At 45.5% G+C, this 22,418-nt stretch overlaps 2 protein-coding genes across 14 annotated transcripts; one reads left to right on the top strand and one right to left on the bottom strand.

Annotated features, from left to right (window-relative positions):
- LOC120692096 (NAC domain-containing protein 86-like) lies at positions 1-17,637 on the top strand. Of its 13 annotated transcripts, none has more exons than XM_039975314.1 (15): positions 1-77; positions 186-843; positions 7,742-7,858; positions 8,879-8,913; positions 9,026-9,122; positions 9,916-10,064; positions 10,160-10,477; positions 12,344-12,625; positions 12,724-13,231; positions 13,343-13,669; positions 14,891-15,168; positions 15,383-15,739; positions 15,871-16,362; positions 16,516-16,594; positions 16,715-17,637. In XM_039975314.1, the coding sequence occupies exons 10-15, from the start codon at positions 13,513-13,515 to the stop codon at positions 17,392-17,394; spliced, it is 2,043 nt and encodes a 680-aa protein (XP_039831248.1). In that variant the 5' UTR covers positions 1-77; positions 186-843; positions 7,742-7,858; positions 8,879-8,913; positions 9,026-9,122; positions 9,916-10,064; positions 10,160-10,477; positions 12,344-12,625; positions 12,724-13,231; positions 13,343-13,512; the 3' UTR covers positions 17,395-17,637. The 13 variants fall into 13 exon arrangements, with proteins under 13 accessions (XP_039831248.1, XP_039831246.1, XP_039831247.1 ...); XM_039975312.1 differs by having other exon boundaries at positions 9,017-9,122; XM_039975313.1 differs by having other exon boundaries at positions 8,871-8,913.
- Positions 17,638-17,903: 266 nt separating this feature from the next.
- Positions 17,904-20,456, bottom strand: LOC120692101 (THO complex subunit 7B-like). Its single transcript, XM_039975330.1, has 3 exons — positions 20,278-20,456; positions 18,754-19,369; positions 17,904-18,320 (listed from the first exon to the last, which is right to left on the bottom strand). The coding sequence occupies exons 2-3, from the start codon at positions 19,345-19,347 to the stop codon at positions 18,192-18,194; spliced, it is 723 nt and encodes a 240-aa protein (XP_039831264.1). The 5' UTR covers positions 19,348-19,369; positions 20,278-20,456; the 3' UTR covers positions 17,904-18,191.
- Between the last annotated feature and the right edge of the window lie 1,962 nt (positions 20,457-22,418).

Here is a 22,418-nt window from a genome sequence, read left to right as displayed (position 1 = left end):
GTCTGTTTATGCTACTCGATGGAGCTCTGGGCAAGTGTTCATACCCGGGGCATTGTTGCTCTTTTGATTTGCATTAGGTTCGTCCTTCTCGCAAGTCTCCCGTGAATTCCCCTTCCCTAAATTTCGCAATTGGTGAATCTGGTTTGAATTTCGCAATTTTCGGCGCCTTTTTTTATTCATTTCAGTTCGAAATTCGAAACAGGCGCCTCGGGTCCGGGTTAATGGAGGGCGGGAATTGAAAGATTTCGTAAGCCATGCCAGGTCAGCTCGGTGCCTTTTGTGAAGATGGGCCGGAAGCCCAACTCCAAAGTCTCAAGGCGCAGCCCTTCCATTCCATTCCATTCCAGTGTCCCCTCCGTTGGCGGCGACGGCCGCATTCACGAGGAGTGTGTGGTGTCCCGGCGATCACAGCTGCCTCCCCGCGGACTTGGAATTCCTCGGAATATCTGAGGCGCGTCGGCGGAGGGGCGCGGGCGGTCTTCTTCCTGCCAATGGGGGATTGGCGGTTGGCGCCGAACCGCATCGCATTGGCTTCCTCTCCGCAGCGCCATTCCACGCGAATTGTTCGATCCGCTTGCTTCACGTTGCGCCCGCTTCTTCAGACCACCTGGCGCGTAGCCTCCGAGAGCAACCCCACTTCATCCCGCTGCGGAACCGAGGACCTCGGTTCCAGCATCCAGTACGTGCACCAAAATCACCAGTTCTGCAGCCACGGGACGCCGCCGGCTGCCCTATGCTTCGTTTTGGGTTAGATTATTGTGGAACAATACGTTCAACGCGAACGTACTAAAGCAGCCCACTATTATTGCTGATCAGACCGTTTGATGGTTCGCATACGCACAGGTATGCTTGTTCCACCGATCACCCTTCGTTTCATCCAGTCGATTTAACAGTGCAAGGTTTAACTGATGTGATGTTTGATCTGAAATCTCAAAGTATGGAGGCCCTGTTTAGTTCCCACCCCGTAAACGCAAAAAAGCCGTAAACGCAAAAAAGTGCAAAAGAATCTTGCTAATTTGAAGTACTAAATGAAGTCTATTTACAAAACTTTTTGCATGGTTGGGCTGTAAATCGTGAGACGAATATAATGAGCATACTTAATCCATGATTTGCAATAGTGATGCTACAGTAACCATCCGCTAATTATTGATTAATCATGGATTAATTAGCATCATTAGATTCGTCTCGCGATTTACAACCCATCTATGCAAAAAGTTTTGTAAATAGACTTCATTTAGTACTTCAAATTGGCAAGATTCCCACGCAAAATTTTTTTGAGTTTACATGTAAAACGAACTAAACAGGGCCGGAATACCAAATACTATTGAGGTTATTTTGACACTGGCATTTTTTTGTTACGAGCAAATAATAGGCAGCACGATGTTGTTTCGTTTTGGCGAAATGAGAATATCTTGAGTCCGCTCTGACACTTGGATGGGAAATATAGAGCAAGGGAAGCAAATAGCAAGCCTGATTTTCTGTCCGGTTATAGACAGGTTTGCTGAATCATTAGTGTTATGGTGATGCTATAGTTCGATCTTCTTTGGCTGTTCTACTAAATATTTATCTTTGTCAATCTTGTACCTATCGCTGGCCGGATAACATCTGAACATTAGGACTAAAAATAGTTTCAGTGAAGTAGTTATGCCTATGACCGGCGTTCCTATTTAGGTGTCAAAACTCTCATTACTACTGATGTTTTCCCAATTTGGTCACCGTTGACCAAGCTTCGTGTTAGAAGATTGTATTAACCCTTGTGGTTGTGCTTGGGCTGGCCCATGGGCCATGGGCGCCTGGCCGCACCAGCCTGCGCCGGCCCTAGGAATAGGCTTAGGTCAAGTCTATTAGGCAAGGTATTCTCTTGATTGGCATTGTTTCCATAAGCCTATCCATAGGGCCTATATATAAGGTATGTGTAAGTGAGTATGGCCGGATGAATGATAGATTGATTAGGGTGCGGAGCACAGTACAGATACATATAGGCAAGGATGCCGCCATGTATGGTAACACCCCAAACAGGGGGATCCTTGCCTATCCTAACCAACACATATCCGGGGGGGGCGCACCTGGACACAGGTGGGCGCCCAGCCCCAATGGCCAGCAGGCCAGCTAAGCTAGAGGCCCGTGGGCCAGCCTATACATGTCTCTCTAACACGCCCCTGCAGTCTGATCGTCGGTAGCGTGGACGTTCAGACTGGACCTGAACTCCGTAAACACCGAAGACGGAAGTCCCTTGGTGAAGATGTCGGCGTACTGGGATGATGTGGGAACATGCATGACGCGGACATCACCAACAGCAACACGCTCCCGCACGAAGTGAAGATCAATCTCAATGTGCTTGGTGCGCTGATGCTGGACGGGTTGCTGGACATGTAGACCGCGCTGATGTTGTCGCAATAGACCAACGAATCGCGCTGGGGAGGCGCATGGAGCTCAAGGAGAAGCTGGCGCAGCCATGTGGCTTCGGCAACACCATTTGCCACAGCGCGGTACTCAACTTCAGCACTGGATCTGGACACTGTGTTTTGCCGCTTCGACGACCAGGAGACCAGGTTGTCCCCGAGAAACACTGCATAACCCGATGTGGATTTGCGAGTATCCGGACAACCTGCCCAGTCGGCATCGGAGTACACAGTCAGCTCGCTCTGTGAAGACGGTCGGAGGAGAAGGCCCAGGTGAAGTGTGCCTCTGATGTAGCGCAGGATACGCTTCAATGCAGCAAGGTGAGGCTCGCGCGGATCGTGCATAGGCAAGCAAACCTGCGGAATAGCGTAAGCGATATCCGGTCTGGTGAAAGTGAGGTACTGCAAGGCACCTACAATACTCCGGAACTCAGAAGCGTCCTGAACCGGTGGGCCATCAGCCGTCAACTTGGGGTTGGTGTCCACGGGAGTAGAGCACGACTTGCACTCGGTCATGCCAGCGCGCTCCAAGATATCCAGCATGTACTGTCGCTGAGATAGGAGAAGTCCTGTGCCACAGCGCCTGACATGCATCCCCAGAAAGTGGTGCAGCTCACCAAGATCCTTCATGCTGAACTCCTGTTGTAAGGCCTGAATAGTCTGTTGGAGAAGAGCTGATGAAGAGGCAGTGAGGACAATGTCATCCACGTAGAGGAGCAGATATATAGTGTCAGTGCCGTGGCGGTAGACAAACAGAGAGGTGTCTTACTTGGCCTCGACGAATCCCAGGCTGAGCAGATAGGCTGCGAAGCGACTGTACCAAGCACGAGGAGCCTGCTTCAATCCATAGAGCGATCTGTTGAGCCGACAGACATAGTCAGGATGAGCAGTGTCCTCAAAACCAGCAGGCTGTGCACAGTAGACTGTCTCAGAGAGCGTGCCATGGAGGAAGGCATTCTTGACGTCCAGCTGGTGAATGGGCCACCGGCGAGAGAGCGCCAAGGACAGAACTTTGCGGACGGTCGCTGGCTTGACCACAGGACTGAATGTCTCATCGAAGTCCACACCTAGGCGCTGAGTGAACCCGCGAAGAACCCAGCGAGCCTTGTACCGCTCCAAAGAACCATCAGCGTTGAGCTTGTGCTTGAAGATCCACTTGCCGGTGACCAGATTGGTGCGCGGCGGTCGAGGGACCAAATCCCACGTGTGGTTCTTCAGGAGAGCATCATGTTCTTCCTCCATAGCCGCCCGCCAATTTGGATCGGCAAGGGCACTACGGTAGGTCTTCGGAACCGGAGACAGAGGAGCCACGGTGAAGAGCGTGGGCTGCCGGAAGCCGAGCTTCGCACGGGTAACCATGCGATGCTGGTTGACGACGGGGGGCACCGGAACAGCGCCCTAGGGCAGGGGCTGCGCATCGGTGCTGGGTGGCGGTGACGGAGCAGGTGCGCCGCGCCGTGTGTACACACGGTCGAAGGGCTGCACCGGTGGAAGAGGCTGCACCATCCGTCGAGGAGGAGAGTCGGCAGGTCCCGCTGGTGCCGCGGCCGGGGTGACTGGACTGCGAGGGGCGAACCCTGGCGGGACCGTCGGGGCCGCGCGTGGTAGCGCGGGGGTCGACGCTCCAGGGGCCGCGCGTGGCAGCGCGGGGGTCGATGCTCCGGGGGCCGCGCATGGTAGCGCGGGGGGCGATGCTCCGGGTACCGCACATGGCAGTGCGGGAGAGGGCGCACCAGTGGCCGATGTGGGCACTGGTCCTGCGGGAGACGCCATGGGAGAACCTGCAGATAGAGGGTTTTGTGACGGTCCTATAGGGGCTGGCACAAAGTCAGTAGCATCCTCCAGAAAATCATATGCTTATGGGGTGGGGTGTGGTGAAAGCTCAGAAAAGGGGAATGTGGACTCGTCAAACACAACGTGCCGGGATATGATGACACAGTTGGACGAGGTGTCAAGGCAGCGGTACCCTTTATGATGAGCCGAGTAGCCAAGGAAGACGCACGGAAGAGAGCGGGGTGCTAACTTATGGCTTGCCGTGGTGGTTATGTTAGGATAGCATAGGCAACCGAAGACGCGGAGGTTGCTATAGGATGGTGGCGATCCATACAGGGCCATGTGAGGCGTCGACATGGCTAGTGTCTTGGTGGGGAGGAGGTTCCGGAGGTAGGTGGCAGTGGACAAGGCCTCAACCCAGTAGGAGGGTGGCAGACTCGCCTGGAAGAGGAGCGAGCGGAGGATATCGTTGACTGAACGAATGATCCGCTCTACGCGCCCGTTCTGAGGCGAGGTGTAGGGGCATGACATGCGCAGGTGTGTGCCATGGGTGAGGAAGAAGGTTCGGGCGCTGGAGTTATCGAACTCGTGCCCGTTGTCGCACTGGACAGCTTTGACGGTGGCGCCGAACTGTGTGGTCACATAGGAAAAGAAGTTAGTCAAGGTGGCATACATGTCGGACTTGAGACGAAGAGGAAACATCCACAAGTAATGGGAGCAATCATCAAGAATGACCAAATAATATTTATAACCTGAGACACTAACGATGGGAGAGGTCCACAAGTCACAATGAATAAGATCAAACTTGTTTTGGGCTCGGGACGACGACACCCAAAACGGAAGACGGGTGTGGCGGCCGAGTTGACACGCATGACATGGGGATGAACTAACATCTTTATTACATGACGGAAGCATAGAAGCTAATTTGGCGAGGGACTCCTGACCAGGATGACCCAGACGGCGATGCCATAAAGCGGAGGTGGAGCCGACAGCTAGGGCAGTGGCGGCAGCAGGGAGGTGAAGCGGGTACAATGGTCCTGAGCTATTGCACTTGTCGATCACGTTCCGAGTCCCGAGATCCTTCACAGAACAACCAGAGGGGTCAAATTCCAAAGAGCAGTTGTTATCAGAAGTGAACTGGCGCACAGATATAAGATTATTAATAAGTTTTGGAGAGACAAGAACATTATTAAGATGCAGGGTCCTGACAGGTGTGCTGAGCCAGTAGAGGTGACGGGGAGTAAAGATCCATCACCGACAACAATAGCTGAGGGAAAAGGGTACCGCTGGGGAAAAATATGTGAAAGAGAGCGAGAATCAGAAACCATGTGGGAGGTGGCACCTGAATCGAAGTACCACTCAGTCTGCTGCGGCTGATTCAGCGTCATGGTGCTGAAGGTAGATGCGAGGGACTGTTGGTCCCAAGACGGCTGACCGGTGGCGTTGTAGATGCCAGGGAGCCCAGCCCACGGGATGGGCGCGCCCCACTGAGGAACCGGGCTGAAGACTCCTGGGCCGGCGGCGGCCCACGGCGCAGGCGGTTGCGCAGGAGCGACGAAGGGGGCCGGCGCAGGAGGAGGCGCCCCCTGCTGTTGGGCCAGCAGGTCCTGCTGCGGAGCGGGCCGGGCGGCGGCCTGGGGGAGTGGAGGCCTTGGACCGTCGCACCGCCCGCGGCCTGTCCAGCGGAGGAGGAAGCGCTGCAGTTGCCGCCGCCTGGTACGCTGTGCTTGGAGTCGGAGCGGCCCGCGCGCTTGCTCCGCCGGTTCCGGCCGCCGCCGGAGCCGCCCCCGGCCTTGGAAGGGGGCTGCTGCGGCGGGGCAGAGGAGCCGGATGCCGCGCCGCCAGCGCCCGCGGCCAGGAGGGCGGTGGGTGCAGCGGAGTTCCTCTGGGCGGCGGTGATCTCCTCAAGCAGGAGGTCGTTGCGGACGTCGAGGAACGTCGGGAAGGGGCGTCCGCGACGGAGATGGCGGCCGATGTCGGTGAAGTTCTTGTTGAGGCCGCGAATCACGTTCAGCACCAAGGTACGATCCGTGACGGGTTCACCAAGAAGTGCTGAACTTGAACTTCCTACAGTAATCGGTGATAGACAAATCACCTTGGCAGAAGTGGCGGAACTGGGCGTCGAGGTGCAAGGCGCGGGTTTCTCGATTGCCGAGAAATTGCGCCTCGATGGCGAGCCAGGCCACCAGAGCAGAGCCGTCGCGCCCCATCACAGCCTCGGCGAGATCGGCGGAGATGGTGCTGTGAAGCCAGGAGCGAACGACGCAATCCATCCGCTCCCAGTTTGGGGAAGAGGGGGGCGGAGCGTCGAGGAAGACGTGGTCCTGGAGGGCGAAGCGGCCGACAGCGAGTAGGAATTGCTCGCGCCATCGAGTGTACGGGCCGGAGGTCTCGTCGAGGACAACAGGGATGAGGCTGCGGATGTTCTGAACTCCGGCGGCTTGGGCGTGGAGGTTCAGAACGGCGGCAGCCTCGTGGAGGAGCATGGCGGCGCGAACGTCTTCTGCCGGAGGGCGACCGGAGGCAGCATCGGTGTCGACGTCAGGCGCGGCGTCGGGCTCCTGATCGCTGTCGTCGGCGGCGGCGCGTTCCTCAGCCGCTAGGGCTAGGGCTTCGCGAATGCGAGCGGCGGCGGCAGCCTCAGCCGCCTTGGCGCAGCCAAGGTGGCGCGCGGCTAGGGCAGCGGAAGGAGGAGAATCGCGGGGGAAACCCGGACTCTTGATACCATGTAAGCGAGTATAGCCGGATGAATGATAGATTGATTAGGGTGCGGAGCACAGTACAGATACATATAGGCAAGGATGCCGCCACGTATGGTAACACCCCAATCAGGGGGATCCTTGCCTATCCTAACCAACACATATCCTGGGGGGGGGGCGCACCTGGATACAGGTGGGGCGCCCAGCCCCAATGGCCAGCAGGCCGGCTAAGCTAGAGGCCCGTGGGCCAGCCTATACATGTCTCTCTAACAGTATGCTATCAATACATTGTCGATTCCTGGCCTACCTCTCTTTCACTTCGTATGCGTAACTCTTAGTTTTAGTTGAGCTTAGGAAGAACCTAGCAGGTTTTGAGATCTTGTCAGATGAAGCGTGTTAAGAGTCTGTGGTTGCTTATACTTGTGCTTTACCTACACTTCTACAGTGCTCTGAAGTTGAAAACTTGTAAGATCATGAAAAAGTCGTGAAATGGTAATTTTAGTGGCTTAGTTATTCCATAAATGTGTAACCAGCGACATGTAAAAGTGGACACTCTCGCTAAAATCATTTTTTGTATGTGAAGTGAAATTCACTCCTTTCTGAAGGTATGCATACCCTGTTCAGAGTTAATTGTGAGGATGCTGCAATTGTATATTCCCTTCTTGGCATAAGCTCAAGCTTTTGTTCCTTTTTCTAGTAATCAAATGTGACCAGCTGATGCACTTCTAAATTTACCAGGAGCTTGTTATTTTCTTGCGCTGTTGTGTTTGGAGGCATTTGTTGCAAATATTGTGCAATAAATATGTGCACAGAGAGTAATTTGATAATCCCTTGGGTTTGCTTACCTTATTTCTCTTTTCTGTGCAGTATAAGAATTTTAGCAGAATATACTTGGGACAGTTAAAGCAATGTTCTTTGGTTGAACTTTTTCTGCTGCTAGGACAAGGAACTCTTGACCAATATATGTAAAAATATCTGCTGCAGGTATGAGGTATCTGATGTAAATTTCTGCAGTATTAAACAATTAAGTCCTGGTTACTTTACAAATCAGTATGTCTTAATTATATGTTTCAAATATAATGCTTTCTTGTTGGCATTGTTTTTTACATGAGGGTCTTAAGCTAGCGATGCATGTGTCTGAGTGAAATGCATGGGCCATTCCTAAATGAACTTTTCTCACTGGATTATGACTGTCCACTTTCATTGTTACCTTATATTCCACATGTCGCATCCATGTGGGAGCAAATATTTGAAAGCCACTGTACTTCAGAATTCTGCACTAATGCTGCAATCACTCTGTTCGCTTGGCTTGTCAGCCAACCAGTTAACCGTGTTTTTCTCTCATACCAAATCAGCACCAGCCACTAGCCACAGACAAGCAAACAGAGTTGTGTAGCCGTTCAGTTGTGTAGCACAACTGAAAATGACAGCTTCTTTTTATGTCTTATCATCTTCGTTTCCTTTTCATGGAGCTGGATACTACGTTCTGGTATCTTGATGTTGCTTCTGTCAAGAGGAACCGACCATGTAAATAGGCAATGTGTTCTGACTAGAAGTTGTTATCTGATTGGGAAGTTTAATCTAGTAATCTAATACTATTGTTTCACGTACATTGTCCATCCATCGTAAAATCAAGGGAAATCAATAGAGTTCTTTGTATTGCCTTGAACTGTAAAATACAGTAAGAGAAGGCTAGCACTTAAACACTGTTATGGCACTACCTGTTGCTAATAATCAGCTAGATAGTGGTTGTTGGAGGCTATCAGAAGCTAACAAGATTTCTTGCTTTGTCGATTTGTCATGAGAAAAGTTAGCATGTTAAACATGTGCAAGTTCCCTCGTCGTATATAAGAAATCTGCTTGCGGAATCCAATGAATAAAGATAGAATTCTCTTTTGGTTTGATGTTGACCTCTGTTTCATAATTTGCTTTTTCCCCCCTGATGATGATTGCATTTTGTCATGTTTTTCTCATCGTTGTGTTCTTCTGCTACAAGCTCTGCAGGCATGCGTCTTCCAAGAAGTTATTTGCTCGCTCAAGTAATTCTTTTTCTTTAACGAGGATATGCTATGAGAATATTGACGGAGCAAGTTTGTCTTTCCCCTCCTATTTGTTCTACCTTCTAACCGTTGCAGTGGCTAGCTTGCTCAGCTGAAGATGAAGTGTACGTACTTAGCAGCTGGTGGTTGTAACATAATAAGGCAAACATAATCATAATGACTTGTGACTATAAGACGTATGCTTACTGGTAGGTGAACATTTATCAGAACTAAGTTGACCAAAATATTTACAGCTGATGTCGCCCTACACCCAGCACATTACGCTGCTAAGGTCGTAACTTGTTCCAAGACACTAGTATGATAAGTACTTCTCCGTTCCAAACTCTAGGTCGTTTTGGTATTTCTATAGCTTTTGCTATGCACCTAGACATATGTTATGTCTAGGTGCATAGCAAATACTATAAAACTAGAAAAGCCAAAACGAGCTACATATTGGAACGGAGGGAGTATTATGTACCTAGAGACAGTATAAAGAGTAAAAGAGCCAATATAGAGGTCTGAGTCTGAACTTAGTAATTCGCTTATCCTTAGGCTACTTTGATAGTAGGTCTGCTTTAAAATTTTGACTATCCTTTATTATGTATCCAGGACTTTACCACTAGGGATTTGAAGTGTCATCCATTAAGTTTTTTCTAAAAAAAAACTTCAGTAATGTCTAATATCACTTCTAGTTTGATGACCAGACAATAGATCCTTTCGTTTGTTGTTACTGTTTAAAGACAATTTGCTAAGCTTACCTTGAAGCAATGGATTATGATTATATGGAATGGTAATCTTTTTGTCTTAGTAAATGCTTAACCAATTCTTGCTTCCCTCAGATAGCACCGTCATGCAGACATACTGAAATATTTCTATGGATATGTTATTGTGATGACTTAACAACCCAATCAGAGAGAAGTGAACTATTGAATGATTCACGTAGTGACTGAACTTGACATAGATAAATTGTGTGCAAGTTGCTGAAACTGCTTTACTTTACAGGGCACATCTTGTCCTGCAGTTGTTAATCTTCATAGTCAAGAAAAATGGTACTGGTGGGAACCGGATTTGCAGTTTGGGACTGCTACAGGATAAATTGGAACTTTATGCATTCCCAGTAGAACACCATGAACTATCTACATGGGAAGCTGGTAAAGTTTGTTCCCTAGTTATATTATCTGTATCGTATTGCTTCACCATTTGGTGCAAGGTATTCAGATCTCTTTCTCTGTTTGGGTACTATCAGATTCCTGTGGAAGCCAAGATACTTGAACAATGGCCTACTTTTGGGCTTTCAAAAGTGGTAGGCTAGGGGTGGCCTATCCTTTCGGCTACACACTGTTGCTGTTTCTTTTCTTTTGATTCCTCTTCTCTGATAATCAGAACCGACACTGCATTCAGCTCTGCAACCTTTGTGATTAAATAACTTTCCTGAAATGCTTTTGAGTGGAATATATCTCAGCATATCTTGATTGTAATTATTTTTGTATCCAGGTTGAAGTACTTTGCTTGCCGGTTGCTGAGGCCACCCATCTCTTGATGGATGACAATGTGGGCACTCAAGGTCTGATCCCACACCACCTTCAACGTTCTAAGAATTATTCCTTAGCACAATTAGTATATTGCTTCTCATTCATCTATTATCAAAACTAGTACAGTCGAACAATTGTTAGCCTGAACTCTGGAACCTCCAGGAAAGAGATAAAATTTTGCTTAATTATTTCCATTTTTCTAAATTTCAATGCTTTCAAAACATAAAAGCAAAGTAATGATTTTGTTAAAAATAAACGAAGAAGATGACACTTTTTTTGGGTGAGAATGACAATCCACATTGAATGAACTCATGCTGATTAGACCTTAATCATTAGTTGATCAGTAGGCATTTTTTGTCTCTGGCATCATTGGGAAGATACATGAGCTGATCTGCTGGGTCCAGGTGGGCTAAATTCTCCCTTTCTTGTGCCTGTATTCCTTAAAAAGCACATGTGAAGGTGTGGAGATCTGGGTCTCCTTATGAACCGAGCTGGCTAATCGTACTTTACATTTTATTATTTTCATCATTGCTAGTTAAGACACAGCGCTTTTAAATTTTAAACTGATTGCGTCATGTGTGCTCTTCCTGCTCACTCTAGGCTGTCGGATCGACCGAATTGTTTCACCATATCTATTATATTGCACACCATATTCTTTCATCAGCTTTTACAAGGGCCACAAATCATAAGCATGGTTAACAGAAACTTAGCAGATAGATAACATGCATGTAGTAGTAGTAGTTTTCTGCCTGACACGATAATACAAAATCGAGTGCCTTTTCATCCGAATCTAGTAGTTTGTATTAATTGTTCTGGTTAATTTTATTTGGTTGTCCTAAGTAATCTGGTTAGAATTACAATTTAATTACATGCCACTTTCTTTCTGTACTGAGAAAAGAACTATATATATCTCACATACGCACAGCACTATATATGGGTATTCCTGGTTTGTATGATAGGCTGGTGGTGGTCGGAGGCAGAGCTTAAGATTGGATGGTTTTAGAGATACCCGCTGTGTGCGGTGAGGAGAAGCATAAACTCGAAAAGGGGAAAGGAACCTAAAGCTGGGACGGATGGATTGATAAAAAGGAAAAGTGGCCCACAAGCTATGCATCAGCAGCCGCAAGTTGGGGGCCTCGAAAGCTCCCGGGACCCAGCCCTTGCACTTGCCATGTAGGCCTAGCAGGGGAACGTGTCCAAAGTCGGGGCATCGCAGTACCTTCGGTGGATAACCACCTTTTCCTTTACGTTAGCTGCTGACTGCTGCATCATTGGCTGGCTCATTGGATGCTGATGAGAATGGGCTTCTGGAGGTGAAACTGGATCATCGACCAATGAAATCGGCCGGCTATCTACTGGACAACACAACACAACCAGCAGCTGTCTTATTCAGCTCACAGGTTCTGATTTGGACCTTTTTTCCTTTCTGCTCTTTTGGAGAAAATGGCTCTTATTAGTCTTAGGTTCCTGCCGACTTCTGAAAGGGCGGTGGTTTAATTTGTGGGTAATGATATTTTACCCCCCAAATTCAGTGAAATGGGATCATTGTTGGTCAGATGTGAATGAAGTCTTGCGGGTATTAGTGGGTCCTTTGACAGTATAGTAATTGTTGCCGCTAGCTCCAACAGAAGTCTTTTCAGTCCTTCCAGTGTGAACTCTGAGCACAGTCTTTTCTAGGATCCTGCTGGGTTCGTTCTTGGCGGCGCTGGTTTCAGTCATAGAAATCGATCGAGATAGCAAACACAATCACTGCGTGCATGTCAAACTAGTACCGGTATGCATTACGTACGTTAGGTGAACAACAGTCGTCGTCTAAACCTTTCGTCTCATGGTAACTTTTGCTACAGCTGATGAGCAACTACAGTTGCCATATTGATCTTTGTGTTTGTTGGCAACAGGTGAAATCTCAGCATGGTGAGCAACATCCTTGAACTAGCTACTTCTCTGGAAAGTAGATTTATTTCACGGGTGGACTACCTATTTCTACTCATCAGGAGTGGTTTTCTGAAAGGTAGATTTCAGTACTGGTGAACCAGCTAATCCAGTCAGTGCCTTTTATGAACGATTCAGCTGTCGTAGCTAGCTTGACTTGCAAGTATCATGATGTAAACATCATGCAGTAGACATATTCACTCTGGATTTCTGGAACGCCGAGAGAGGCGAGAGCAGAAGCAGAACAGGTAAACTTTAGGCCGCAGTTGCCACTCAGTTGAGACAGTTAATCGTTCCTGGCAAAGTATTGGTAGTCTAGTACATGTATTAGCTGCTAATCATGCAGGCACAGGCATCGAGGCAGGCAGGGTCCCCGGCAAATCTTCATGGGGCCGCGTGTGTGAACGTGACTGACGTAAACCGTCAAAGGGAAGTCGCGGGAAAAAAAGTGTGGGAATCGAGTACCAACCTTGGGCCCCTCACCCTTTCCAACGGGAGCTGACTAGGCATCGCTCTGGTGGCCCACAAAGCAGCCAATAGCAACCCTACACAATCCTGCAGCTACAACAGCTCGCTTTGGCTGCCAAAGACAAGAAGAGAAGATTGGGATAGATATTTCTATTCACCGATATAAAGCCAACTGACACAGGACACAACAGAAAAGCAAAAGCCAAAGTTTAAGAGAGAGAGAGAGAGAGAGAGAGAGAGAGAGAGAGAGGTACGTATATAGCTTCATGTGAAAGATGACAAGAATCCCAGCATAAAATAATCTCTCAACTTTGCTATAAAGCCACAGTCCCTCCTCTCCCCGTTTCCCTCCCTCCTTCCTGCTCATGCATTTGCCATTAGCCAAGGTCTCCTCTTTCTCCTGCGATCCTCTCTACTACACCTCTTAGTTTACATATGCGTAGATAATCTTGGTTAATTTTCTGCAACTTACATCTTTCTGCTATTTCATGTTTCAGGTTTTGTACATTAATGGTAGCTGATCATTCATTCATATAGAGCTCGTTGTGCAGGCTTGGTGTGGCTGTCCACATTTTTTGCTTCGGATAGCCTTGCTGCCAGCCGCCTGCCAAGCTCTAATAAGCACACTTTTGCTGTGAGAGTTTTGAGAGGAAGAGCAGAGGGAGCAATGGCGCCCGTCAGTTTGCCTCCAGGTTTCAGGTTCCACCCCACTGATGAGGAACTCATCATCTACTACCTTAAGAGGAAGATCAACGGGAAACAGATAGAGCTTGAAATCATTCCGGAGGTTGATCTTTACAAGTGCGAGCCCTGGGATTTGCCAGGTATATATATGCATATATGTTCAATTGATCTTTGTTCAGTATTGACTCTTGATGAACGAAGTTATATTAGCACTATATATGTAGTTCTCTCCATGGTTTAATTTGCTTGCTATGTTGAATAAACTTAAGCATTCCGAGTAGTTGTTAAACACCTTCGATTGCCTCAACTGCAAGGTTGTGATTCTATTACGAATTACTGTATTTGCATGGGATAGGATTGTAAGTTTGTAACATACTACGCCCTTTTTTACCAACACGGAAAGAACATAAATATCTCTCACCCTGCTTGTCCTGGTCTCCTGGATGCCGTAGTGTGCAGACTCTAAGCAATCTTATTCAATTCTTATACTATTACACTCTCCCAAGAAACAGCAATCCTTGCTCTTGAGGAAAGAATAACCTCATGTTCCCTTCTTGGCGGACACTTCACCGACCTATACTATTATACTTGACATGCATCACTAGCTCTTGCAAAATGCAGTCTAATATATGTGTTGCCTTTACGTTTTCAGTGTTTTTAGCATTCCAGTTTATATTTGATTAAGCATATTTGACTGTTTATGTCTTAGTTCCAAACGTTTTATTTGCACCGAAGGGGGGGGGGGTATAGATAGATCTTGCTCTTTTTGGTTGAAAGAACCATACAGCATAGCAAAATTTTGCCAAGTGTAAAGGTGACCACGTAGATATATATCTATGTCCATGCATTGAGCTGCTTGAAATAAAAGGAAAAGAAATCCTTTATCCCAGTAACAACAAAGCTAAAGCTTATATATTTTGGTCCATGTCACAATCACACATAGATTTGAAGAAAAGATATATTCTCTTTATCCACTTGTTGGCTTTCAAGCTTGTCATTCACGTACTAAAAATTACCCGTAGCATTGTATGAAATGAGTGCAGTAAAACATTGATGAAAAGAGAAGTAAAGATGATTCTTTTATCTTCTTTGAGTGGCAAAATAAAGCAAGAAATTAGGAAAGGGACTTGAGATATGGACATAAGTCAAGAAGATAGGGAAAAAAGTGCACAGCCTCCAAGTTATGAAAGTGACCTTGGCCTAATTCTGTTTTCAACTATGGTAGACGTCTATCGTGTTTAATCTTTGAGTTCTGCAGTTTGTTCTAATGATGATTATCGCATATTTATACAGATAAAATGGTAGCATTCATGCATGCTGTATGTTTTTATGTCTGACATCATTTTTAACTATATGTTCAGAAAAATCCTTCCTTCCAAGCAAAGACCTTGAATGGTACTTCTTCAGCCCCCGAGACCGCAAGTACCCAAACGGGTCAAGGACAAACCGTGCAACAAAATCTGGATACTGGAAGGCAACTGGGAAGGACAGAAAAGTGAACTCGCATAGGCGTCCAGTTGGAATGAAGAAGACCTTGGTGTACTATCGTGGCCGAGCTCCACATGGTTCTCGCACTGACTGGGTCATGCACGAGTACCGCCTCGACGAGAGGGAATGCGAGACTGATACTGGCTTACAGGTGCTACATTACTACCTATGCATAAATCAATTATATTTTAAGTACTGTAATTTTGGGGTTCTCTATGTGTTTTCGACTCTTTATTTTCCTGAAACCCTAGACCTTCTAGTACGAAACACCAGTAGTACACCCCACTACTGGACGACTGGTATAGTTTATATTAGGCTTGTCTGACTCTGACATATATATGTGCCATTTGCATTTCTGTTCACAGGATGCGTACGCATTATGCCGAGTGTTCAAGAAGACAGCACCTGGGCCAAAGATCATAGAGCATTATGGCGCCGTGCACCACCCCATTGAGCAACCTCAGTGGATGGCAAGCAGTGTCGACCGCTCCCCGACTCTGGACTTGTCCAGTGATGTTAGAGGTGACGACTTGGAGAGCAGCAGCTTCTCATTTCCGACAGAGGCGCCAATGGACTCGATGCATGGTGGGTTCGGGATGCAGATGAGCGCTGGTCACGAGGATGGCAAATGGATGCAGTTCCTGAGTGAAGACGCCTTTAACGCCACCAATCCTTTCTTCATGAATCCAGCTTCTTCCAGCTTCTCATGCCTCCCATCCAAGGTATGCAAAGTATAGTAGCAAAACTGCTAGTAATTATTTCAGCGCAGTAACACAGGAAGGAAAAGAACGCTTAATTATATTTAGTGCTAACTAGCTACTGGCCTGCATATCATATATATGATATGACGCAGGTCGATGTCGCGCTGGAGTGTGCAAGGCTGCAGCACAGACTCTCCTTGCCTCCCCTGGAGGTGGAGGACTTTCCACATGACGTCAGCCTCGACACAAAGACAAGCATACTCCGCAGCAACCCCAACGAGGTTGACATCCTTCAGGAGTTCCTCTCCGTCGCGTCGGCCTCGCAGGAGCTAATCAACGGCAGCAGCAGCAGCAGCTACCCTGCAGAAATGTGGCCAGGTGCCGGCACAAGCAGCACCCACTACATCAACGAGCTATCCTCCCTCGTTGAGCTCGGGGTGACGAAGGCCAAAGAAGAGGTGGACAATTTCTACCATATGGGCTGCATCGGTACGTCTGCAGGATTCGCCTCGAAGTCGGTCCATGTCGATGAACCGGTTCGGTTGGTTGAGATTGCTGACATGGAGGAGGAGCTCATGGAAGACAAGAAGCAAGCAGTGGAGAACCTTAGAGGAGTGAGGCTGCACAACAATGACCTAGGAGAGGTAATAATTACTTCACCTCATGGGAATTATATATATTGCCTATGTTATGTTTGTACACATAACCTCTCACCTTCGATTAATTCCTACTTTTAGTTATATGAGACTAATATTTACATGCACATTTCTTCTTCTTTTTCTGATCAATGCAAGCAGATTGTTGTAGAAGGAGATGAAAACAATCCAACAGAGTGCATCACACAATACCCTATATCAGTCACTGCTGACAATTCAGGTATATAATTTTTTTTGGTGCAACAGCAACATGCGCTCCACTTTAAGTGATGATCTCTAATTAAACCTTAGCTACGCCACTTGACCTTCATGCATGTACTAACTGAGAGCTAGATTGCAGGAGAAGCCGGTCACCTGACCGATCCCACTGACGCAAGAGGCCTAGACACTGCCCCCATCTTCTCGCAATCTCAACCTGACGACTTTGCTATTGGCTTCGATGACGTCAACCCTAACACATCCTTCGACCTACTATACGACGAGAAGGTTGACGTCAAGCATGGGCTCTTCATCTCGAGGGTCGGCGCGGCCAAGACATTCTTCCACCGCGTTGAGCCGTCGACGAAGGTCAGCTTGCACTTGAATCCCCTAGCAAGCGACGTCAGCAAGGCGATCGAGAAGTTCCATTTCCCCATTAGTGTTACGACCAAAGTTAGTGGCAGGGTTTCCATTTTTAGCAAGTTCAAGGCGCTCATCAGGGACAAGTTCCTGGTGACGAAGTCGTCATCTTACCAAAGGTCCTTAGGCAACAAAGAAACAGCAACAGTGAGTGAGCTGCTGCAGATTGTGTCGCTCCTCTTAACACCAAAGGAAGTAACAGGCCCTACGACTACTGAGCAAGAGTTGGTCAAGAAGAAGGCAGAGAAGGTGATGAAGCCGGAATTCGGATGCGAGGGAAGTGATGCGTGGCTTGTTCCACTCTCCAAGAGGAGCAAAGGCATTTCCAGCATGTTTTTTAGTGGGAAATGGGCATTTCTGACATCTGCATTGGCCATCCGGACTCCAGGGTGCAACCACTGAATAGTCTTTATTTCTGATCATAATAACTCTAATGTAAAAAGATATACGGCTCTTATTATGCTAGAGACGACTCCGTGTCAGGTGCCTGGTGCATGGAGGTTCATAATCTTCGTGCGTTCATTAATTAATTAACTGGTGTATTACTGGAGAATGTAACCATTATTTGTTCGTCCTTACGTGTATTGACATGTTGTAATCAAAACATTCGTTTATCAATTGTAAAAGTGCACATACACACACATATATATATATATATATATACAACACGATATTTAGTGTAATTCTTCATGGTCACTGCTTGTTACATATAATCCTTTTATTTCTAATGCCATCTTTTAGTTAAATCGATTTCACTAGGTATAAAAAAGAACAGAGATGCTCATACTCTACAACCAGTTTAGGAGTGATTAGAATAGTTTGTGCAGTATGGATGACAAACCCAATTTCGGTCGAGGTTCGTCTGATAGCAGATCATGTAGAATGGCTTCAGTCCTATACATATACAGACATATGCAAGTGCACCCTTTCTTTTATCACTTCGGAGCCGTGCAAGATCAAAGTTCTATGGATGGTTTACGTATTATTCCGTGCACAAAATAATGGAGTGCACAACACACTTGCTACACAACAATGTGTGCCTTTTCTTCACAGTACACAAACACAAAGAGCCAGTTACAAACAGCGTACAACTCAATTTACAGGAGGTACAAAACCATCACATTAGACATCTACCAACTTCAATATGGCCTACAAACCATGCGGTTCAGAGCATTTGTGCATTGCAAGACGTATCTTGATCAGTCTACAGCCATGGCATCTGAAGCACCGCCGCTTTCTTCTATGCTCATCTTCTCCTCAGCGATAGCTCTCAGCTCATCTGCTATACTCTTTTGCTCATCTTCAATCGAGATCTGCAATTCCTCAACCTGTAGAAGGTACAAACACATGAACAGATATTCCCAAACCAATCTACTATGCACAAGGCTGAACTAGAGGCACATGAGTATGTAAAAGAAGCTTTCCAGCAGGAGAACCGCATGAGAATTATATGATGTCAAAGGGAAAAAACTGTACACCAGTCCAATGAGAAAGGCAAGTAGATAATCAAATGTTCAATTCAGAATTAGGTGATCACTCATGTAAAACTCAGAAATCAATGTATAATCATAATCTAACTTTTACTTCACTAAAAAAATATACTGAACATATTAGCACATATAAATTATTAATTGTCATACATGAGATACTATACAAATTGAGTTCTATTTCTAATTTTCTATGTGCCACTACTAGTCTGCTATATATTATACAGAGAGAAAACAAAACCTAAAAGAGAAAAGACATTAAGCATAAACTCACCACATGTAGAAGAAGGGCAAATTGCTTCTTCCGTAGTTCCAAAGTCCTCACACATGCTACATTCTCAGCCTCCAAATCAGATATCTCCTTCTCAAGATCTGCAATGAGTTTCTCAGTTTCTGACCGTGGAGGCTGCAAAAAAATCACCTTCCGGATTGCTTCACACTCCTCTTTGTGCTGCCTCTCAATCTTGCTCTGCTCAAGTTGCTTCTTAAGATCCTCAATATCAGTCTGAGCTTGCAAGATCTGTCGCTCAATCTCAACCTGCAGCTCATTAAAGCTATCCTTCTCCCTAATGTTTGCATCAACAACAACCTTGCTTTTTAGAAGAGGTAGTTCAAAGGTGTTAATTTCCTGTATGAAGGCCTTGTACAGTCTCTCGCAGTCGCTTATGTTATCTGTATCCTTCTCAATCACAGTGGCAAAGGACATGAACTTCTTCTGAAGCTTCTTTAGTGGTGGTTCACCCCTGGTAGTTGTCGTCCTAGTTAGAAGCCTGTGCTTAATGATCGCATCATCCTCCTGTGGTCCAAACGCATAATGTGCAGACATTTCTTCACCCCTTCCAGCTACCTTCCTCCCTTTGGCAAGCATTTCACAATGTGGGATCCAATAACTGAAATCAGCAGAGTGCTATGAATTTTTTATAATATAAAGTCAGGTAATTAGGGTGTTTGATTCACGATATAACAAATTATATAACAGCTATGAATTTGAAAGCCTACATAGATACATCAATACCCATAAAACTGACAGTACAGCTTATACATGAATATTTGGTCTGCCAAGCTGTAGTAGAAATGCAACAGAGTAATGGGGTAGAGTGTGAATCAAAAGCAGAGCAAGGTATTAAAAAAAAAGCAAGGTCATCATAGTTAAGGGAATGGATCAAATGACTACTAAGAGTAAAAGAACAAGTTTCTACAGCTAACTGCTATACAAAATTTAACAGAGAAGGCATTGCAAACTTCTGCTATTCACTGTATTTTTCTATTTGCCCCTGTGCTAAATTTTCAGTAACAACTAAAGAACATTTTCTTAACAATGAAATGAGCACATCAGGTTCTGAAATGGTTAATTACGCTGAGACACAAGTGATCCAATTACAAAAGGTGGAAAAGTTCCAAGGGCATCAGTGCACACAACTCAGTCAAAAAACAATGAAATATAAACAGTATAGCAAGAACTACTCGCTAAAGCTTTTGTCACTTCTTGTTGTTACCATATTACCAGTGTCAATAGACCACGCGTTGGCACAGCAGCACAAGATGCAAAGCATGGGCATCCTAAAAATCTCCATTAAGTCCAGCTCAAACAACACCAGTCAACTAATCATAAAGGAGCAGGGGCGGACCCAGCATAGGACATGGGTGTACACATGTACACCCGATAATTCTTGCAAACGAAATCGAAGTTAGTAGGTAATCTATTGTAAATGGATTCAGATCCGAATACAAATAGTTTTGTTAGGGTTTGGAGTGCTCCGTCTCGCACGGCAGAAAGAAAGTGAAGGGGCGGGCATACCTGGAGGATGCGCTCGTCGCCGGCGAAGGGCTGGGCGACGACAGGAAAAATGGCGCCGCCGCTCGCCCAGTCGCCGCCGCCAGGGAAGGAAGAGCAGGAGAGGAGAGAGTCCGAGAGAAGGGGAAGGTTTAAGAAACAGAGGAAAAGGAGATGAGCGGGAGGCGCTGTCAATGAGCCGACCTCGAGCGCCACTTAAAGCTGGAGCATTCGAACCCGAGACTAAGCCCGAGACATTCTTAATTTTTATTGGAGAACCTGAAATATTGTAAGGTCAGTTTTAGTGAAAAATTTATAAAAAAATTATAAGTATTAATATTATACACCACATGAGCAAATTTGTTGATATGATATGGTCACTACGAGAAGAGAGAAGGAAAAATTTCATAGAATACGAAAGGAGTTTCGCATTCTTGAAAATAGCTTAATGAAACTATACACTAAAATTGGTCTGAAAAAGACGAATTTAATTTGATAAATAAATAGAAAGAGAAGTATATTTGGACATCTAGCTTTATTTAATCTTTTTTATAATCCTATTTCTAAAACCGAATTATTTTTTAATAGTTTTATCTAAGTTGGCATCTTGGAAATTGTATAGATGGTCTTTCCATTTCGTGCAGAGTAATTTCTCTTGAAAAATTAGTATAGATATATAATAACATCGAAAACAAGAGTTGTAATTAATAAGATGATAAGCAAGAAGAATTGTCACTATACCGCAATGAAATAGAACTATCAAAAGAGAGTAGAAAGAGTATTCCGCCCGTTAAAGACTGCAACCCTCGCTTCTCAAGAAGTCAAACAAATTTAATTAAATTTTATATAATATTAATAATATTTGTGTCTCAAAATTGATTTAGAAATGAAAAATGTTACATGATAATCTAAAGACATTTAGTTTGCAATATAACTATTATGCAGTTAGTCAAATTTAAAATTGTTTGACTCCTCATAAAGTGAGAATTGCATTCTTTTAGAGGCGAGAGTACCTATTTTAGCTTGTGCAACATAGCAGCTCGCTAGCTAATGCAACGCTCTAGCCTATAGTGATATTGTTTAAAGTTTTGATCATGGTTCTAAATAGCGGGCTAAGAGGTTTAGCGGCTGAACTCTAAAATAGCTAATAACGGGATAAATGAGGCTATAACGCCTAAATTATACATGAGTTCAAATAGTGGTATCATGCATCAAATAGCTATAGCGGGAGATTTAAAACCTTGGTTTTGATGGTTGGAAATTTAATTAATAGAGATAATAGGGAGCATGCATATGCCACACAAATCGAAATACTCAAGCTTCACCGAATACCTCAACCTTGGATCACTAGAGCTCGCGACCTCCAGATTAGGTCCAAGCTTAGTGCGATTCTAAATATAGCCTAGCTTGAATTGAATTTTTAGCAAATTTAATATAAATAGCTCGTGAGCCTTGGATTTTTGTAACCCTACTTAGAGATAGAGGTGAACCACGAATACTCAGCAGGTGTAAATAAGTTAGTCGTGATGCTCCTTATTTCTTTACATTTCTTTCTCTTTATTTTATACTCCTATCTCAGCAACTCCAAAAATCTACTAAATTTCACTCTCCATATTACTATTGAGTTAAAATTTTCTCTCCATATGTGATACACTTCAACAAATGAGCCAAATCTCAGTCGTTATATACTTTTTTTTTCTTTACCCTTATCCATTCGGCAGCAGCAAGATAGCCGGGCGCAGGAGCTCCACGGGACCATCGTGTTGGCCGACGCCGTGAGGTTGAGCTCCACGGGAAGGCGCGCGAGCAGGTGGCTCCCCGCGGAACCATACACAGGCATATGAAATCTTTTTATCTTATTTAAAAAATTATTGTCTAAAGAAGGATGTAATATAATGTACTTATAGAAAAAAGATTTAAAATGCATGTAATCTTATATTATGATATTTTTTATAAAAATTCAAGGATTAATATCCTTACACAGTTCACCCAAAAGGAGACAATTTTTGATATGTGCTTATATTGAATTATCTGATTTCTAGTTCTACAACATCAATTTTTTTAAGAGCAGATGGACGATTGCATACTAAAAAAATGATATTTAGGGGTAGGTAAAACACCATTTGTAGGGGTGGGTATATTACTTCCTCCTGCTTTTCGCAGAT

This window comes from Panicum virgatum, chromosome 9N, assembly GCF_016808335.1.
Source record: "Panicum virgatum strain AP13 chromosome 9N, P.virgatum_v5, whole genome shotgun sequence".
In the NCBI taxonomy this organism is placed as follows: domain Eukaryota; kingdom Viridiplantae; phylum Streptophyta; class Magnoliopsida; order Poales; family Poaceae; genus Panicum; species Panicum virgatum.
This window is presented reverse-complemented; position numbering and strand designations above follow the sequence as displayed.

Bases quoted from the DNA above. Each gene is read 5' to 3' on its own strand.
- LOC120692096 (XM_039975319.1), top strand. From the start codon at position 13,513: ATGGCGCCCGTCAGTTTGCCTCCAGGTTTCAGGTTCCACCCCACTGAT. The intron at 16,363-16,515 runs GTAATAATTACT...CAATGCAAGCAG, and splicing joins ACAACAATGACCTAGGAGAG to ATTGTTGTAGAAGGAGATGA. The intron at 16,595-16,714 runs GTATATAATTTT...GCTAGATTGCAG, and splicing joins AGTCACTGCTGACAATTCAG to GAGAAGCCGGTCACCTGACC.
- LOC120692101 (XM_039975330.1), bottom strand. From the start codon at position 19,347: ATGCTTGCCAAAGGGAGGAAGGTAGCTGGAAGGGGTGAAGAAATGTCT. The intron at 18,321-18,753 runs GTGAGTTTATGC...TACCTTCTACAG, and splicing joins TTGCCCTTCTTCTACATGTG to GTTGAGGAATTGCAGATCTC.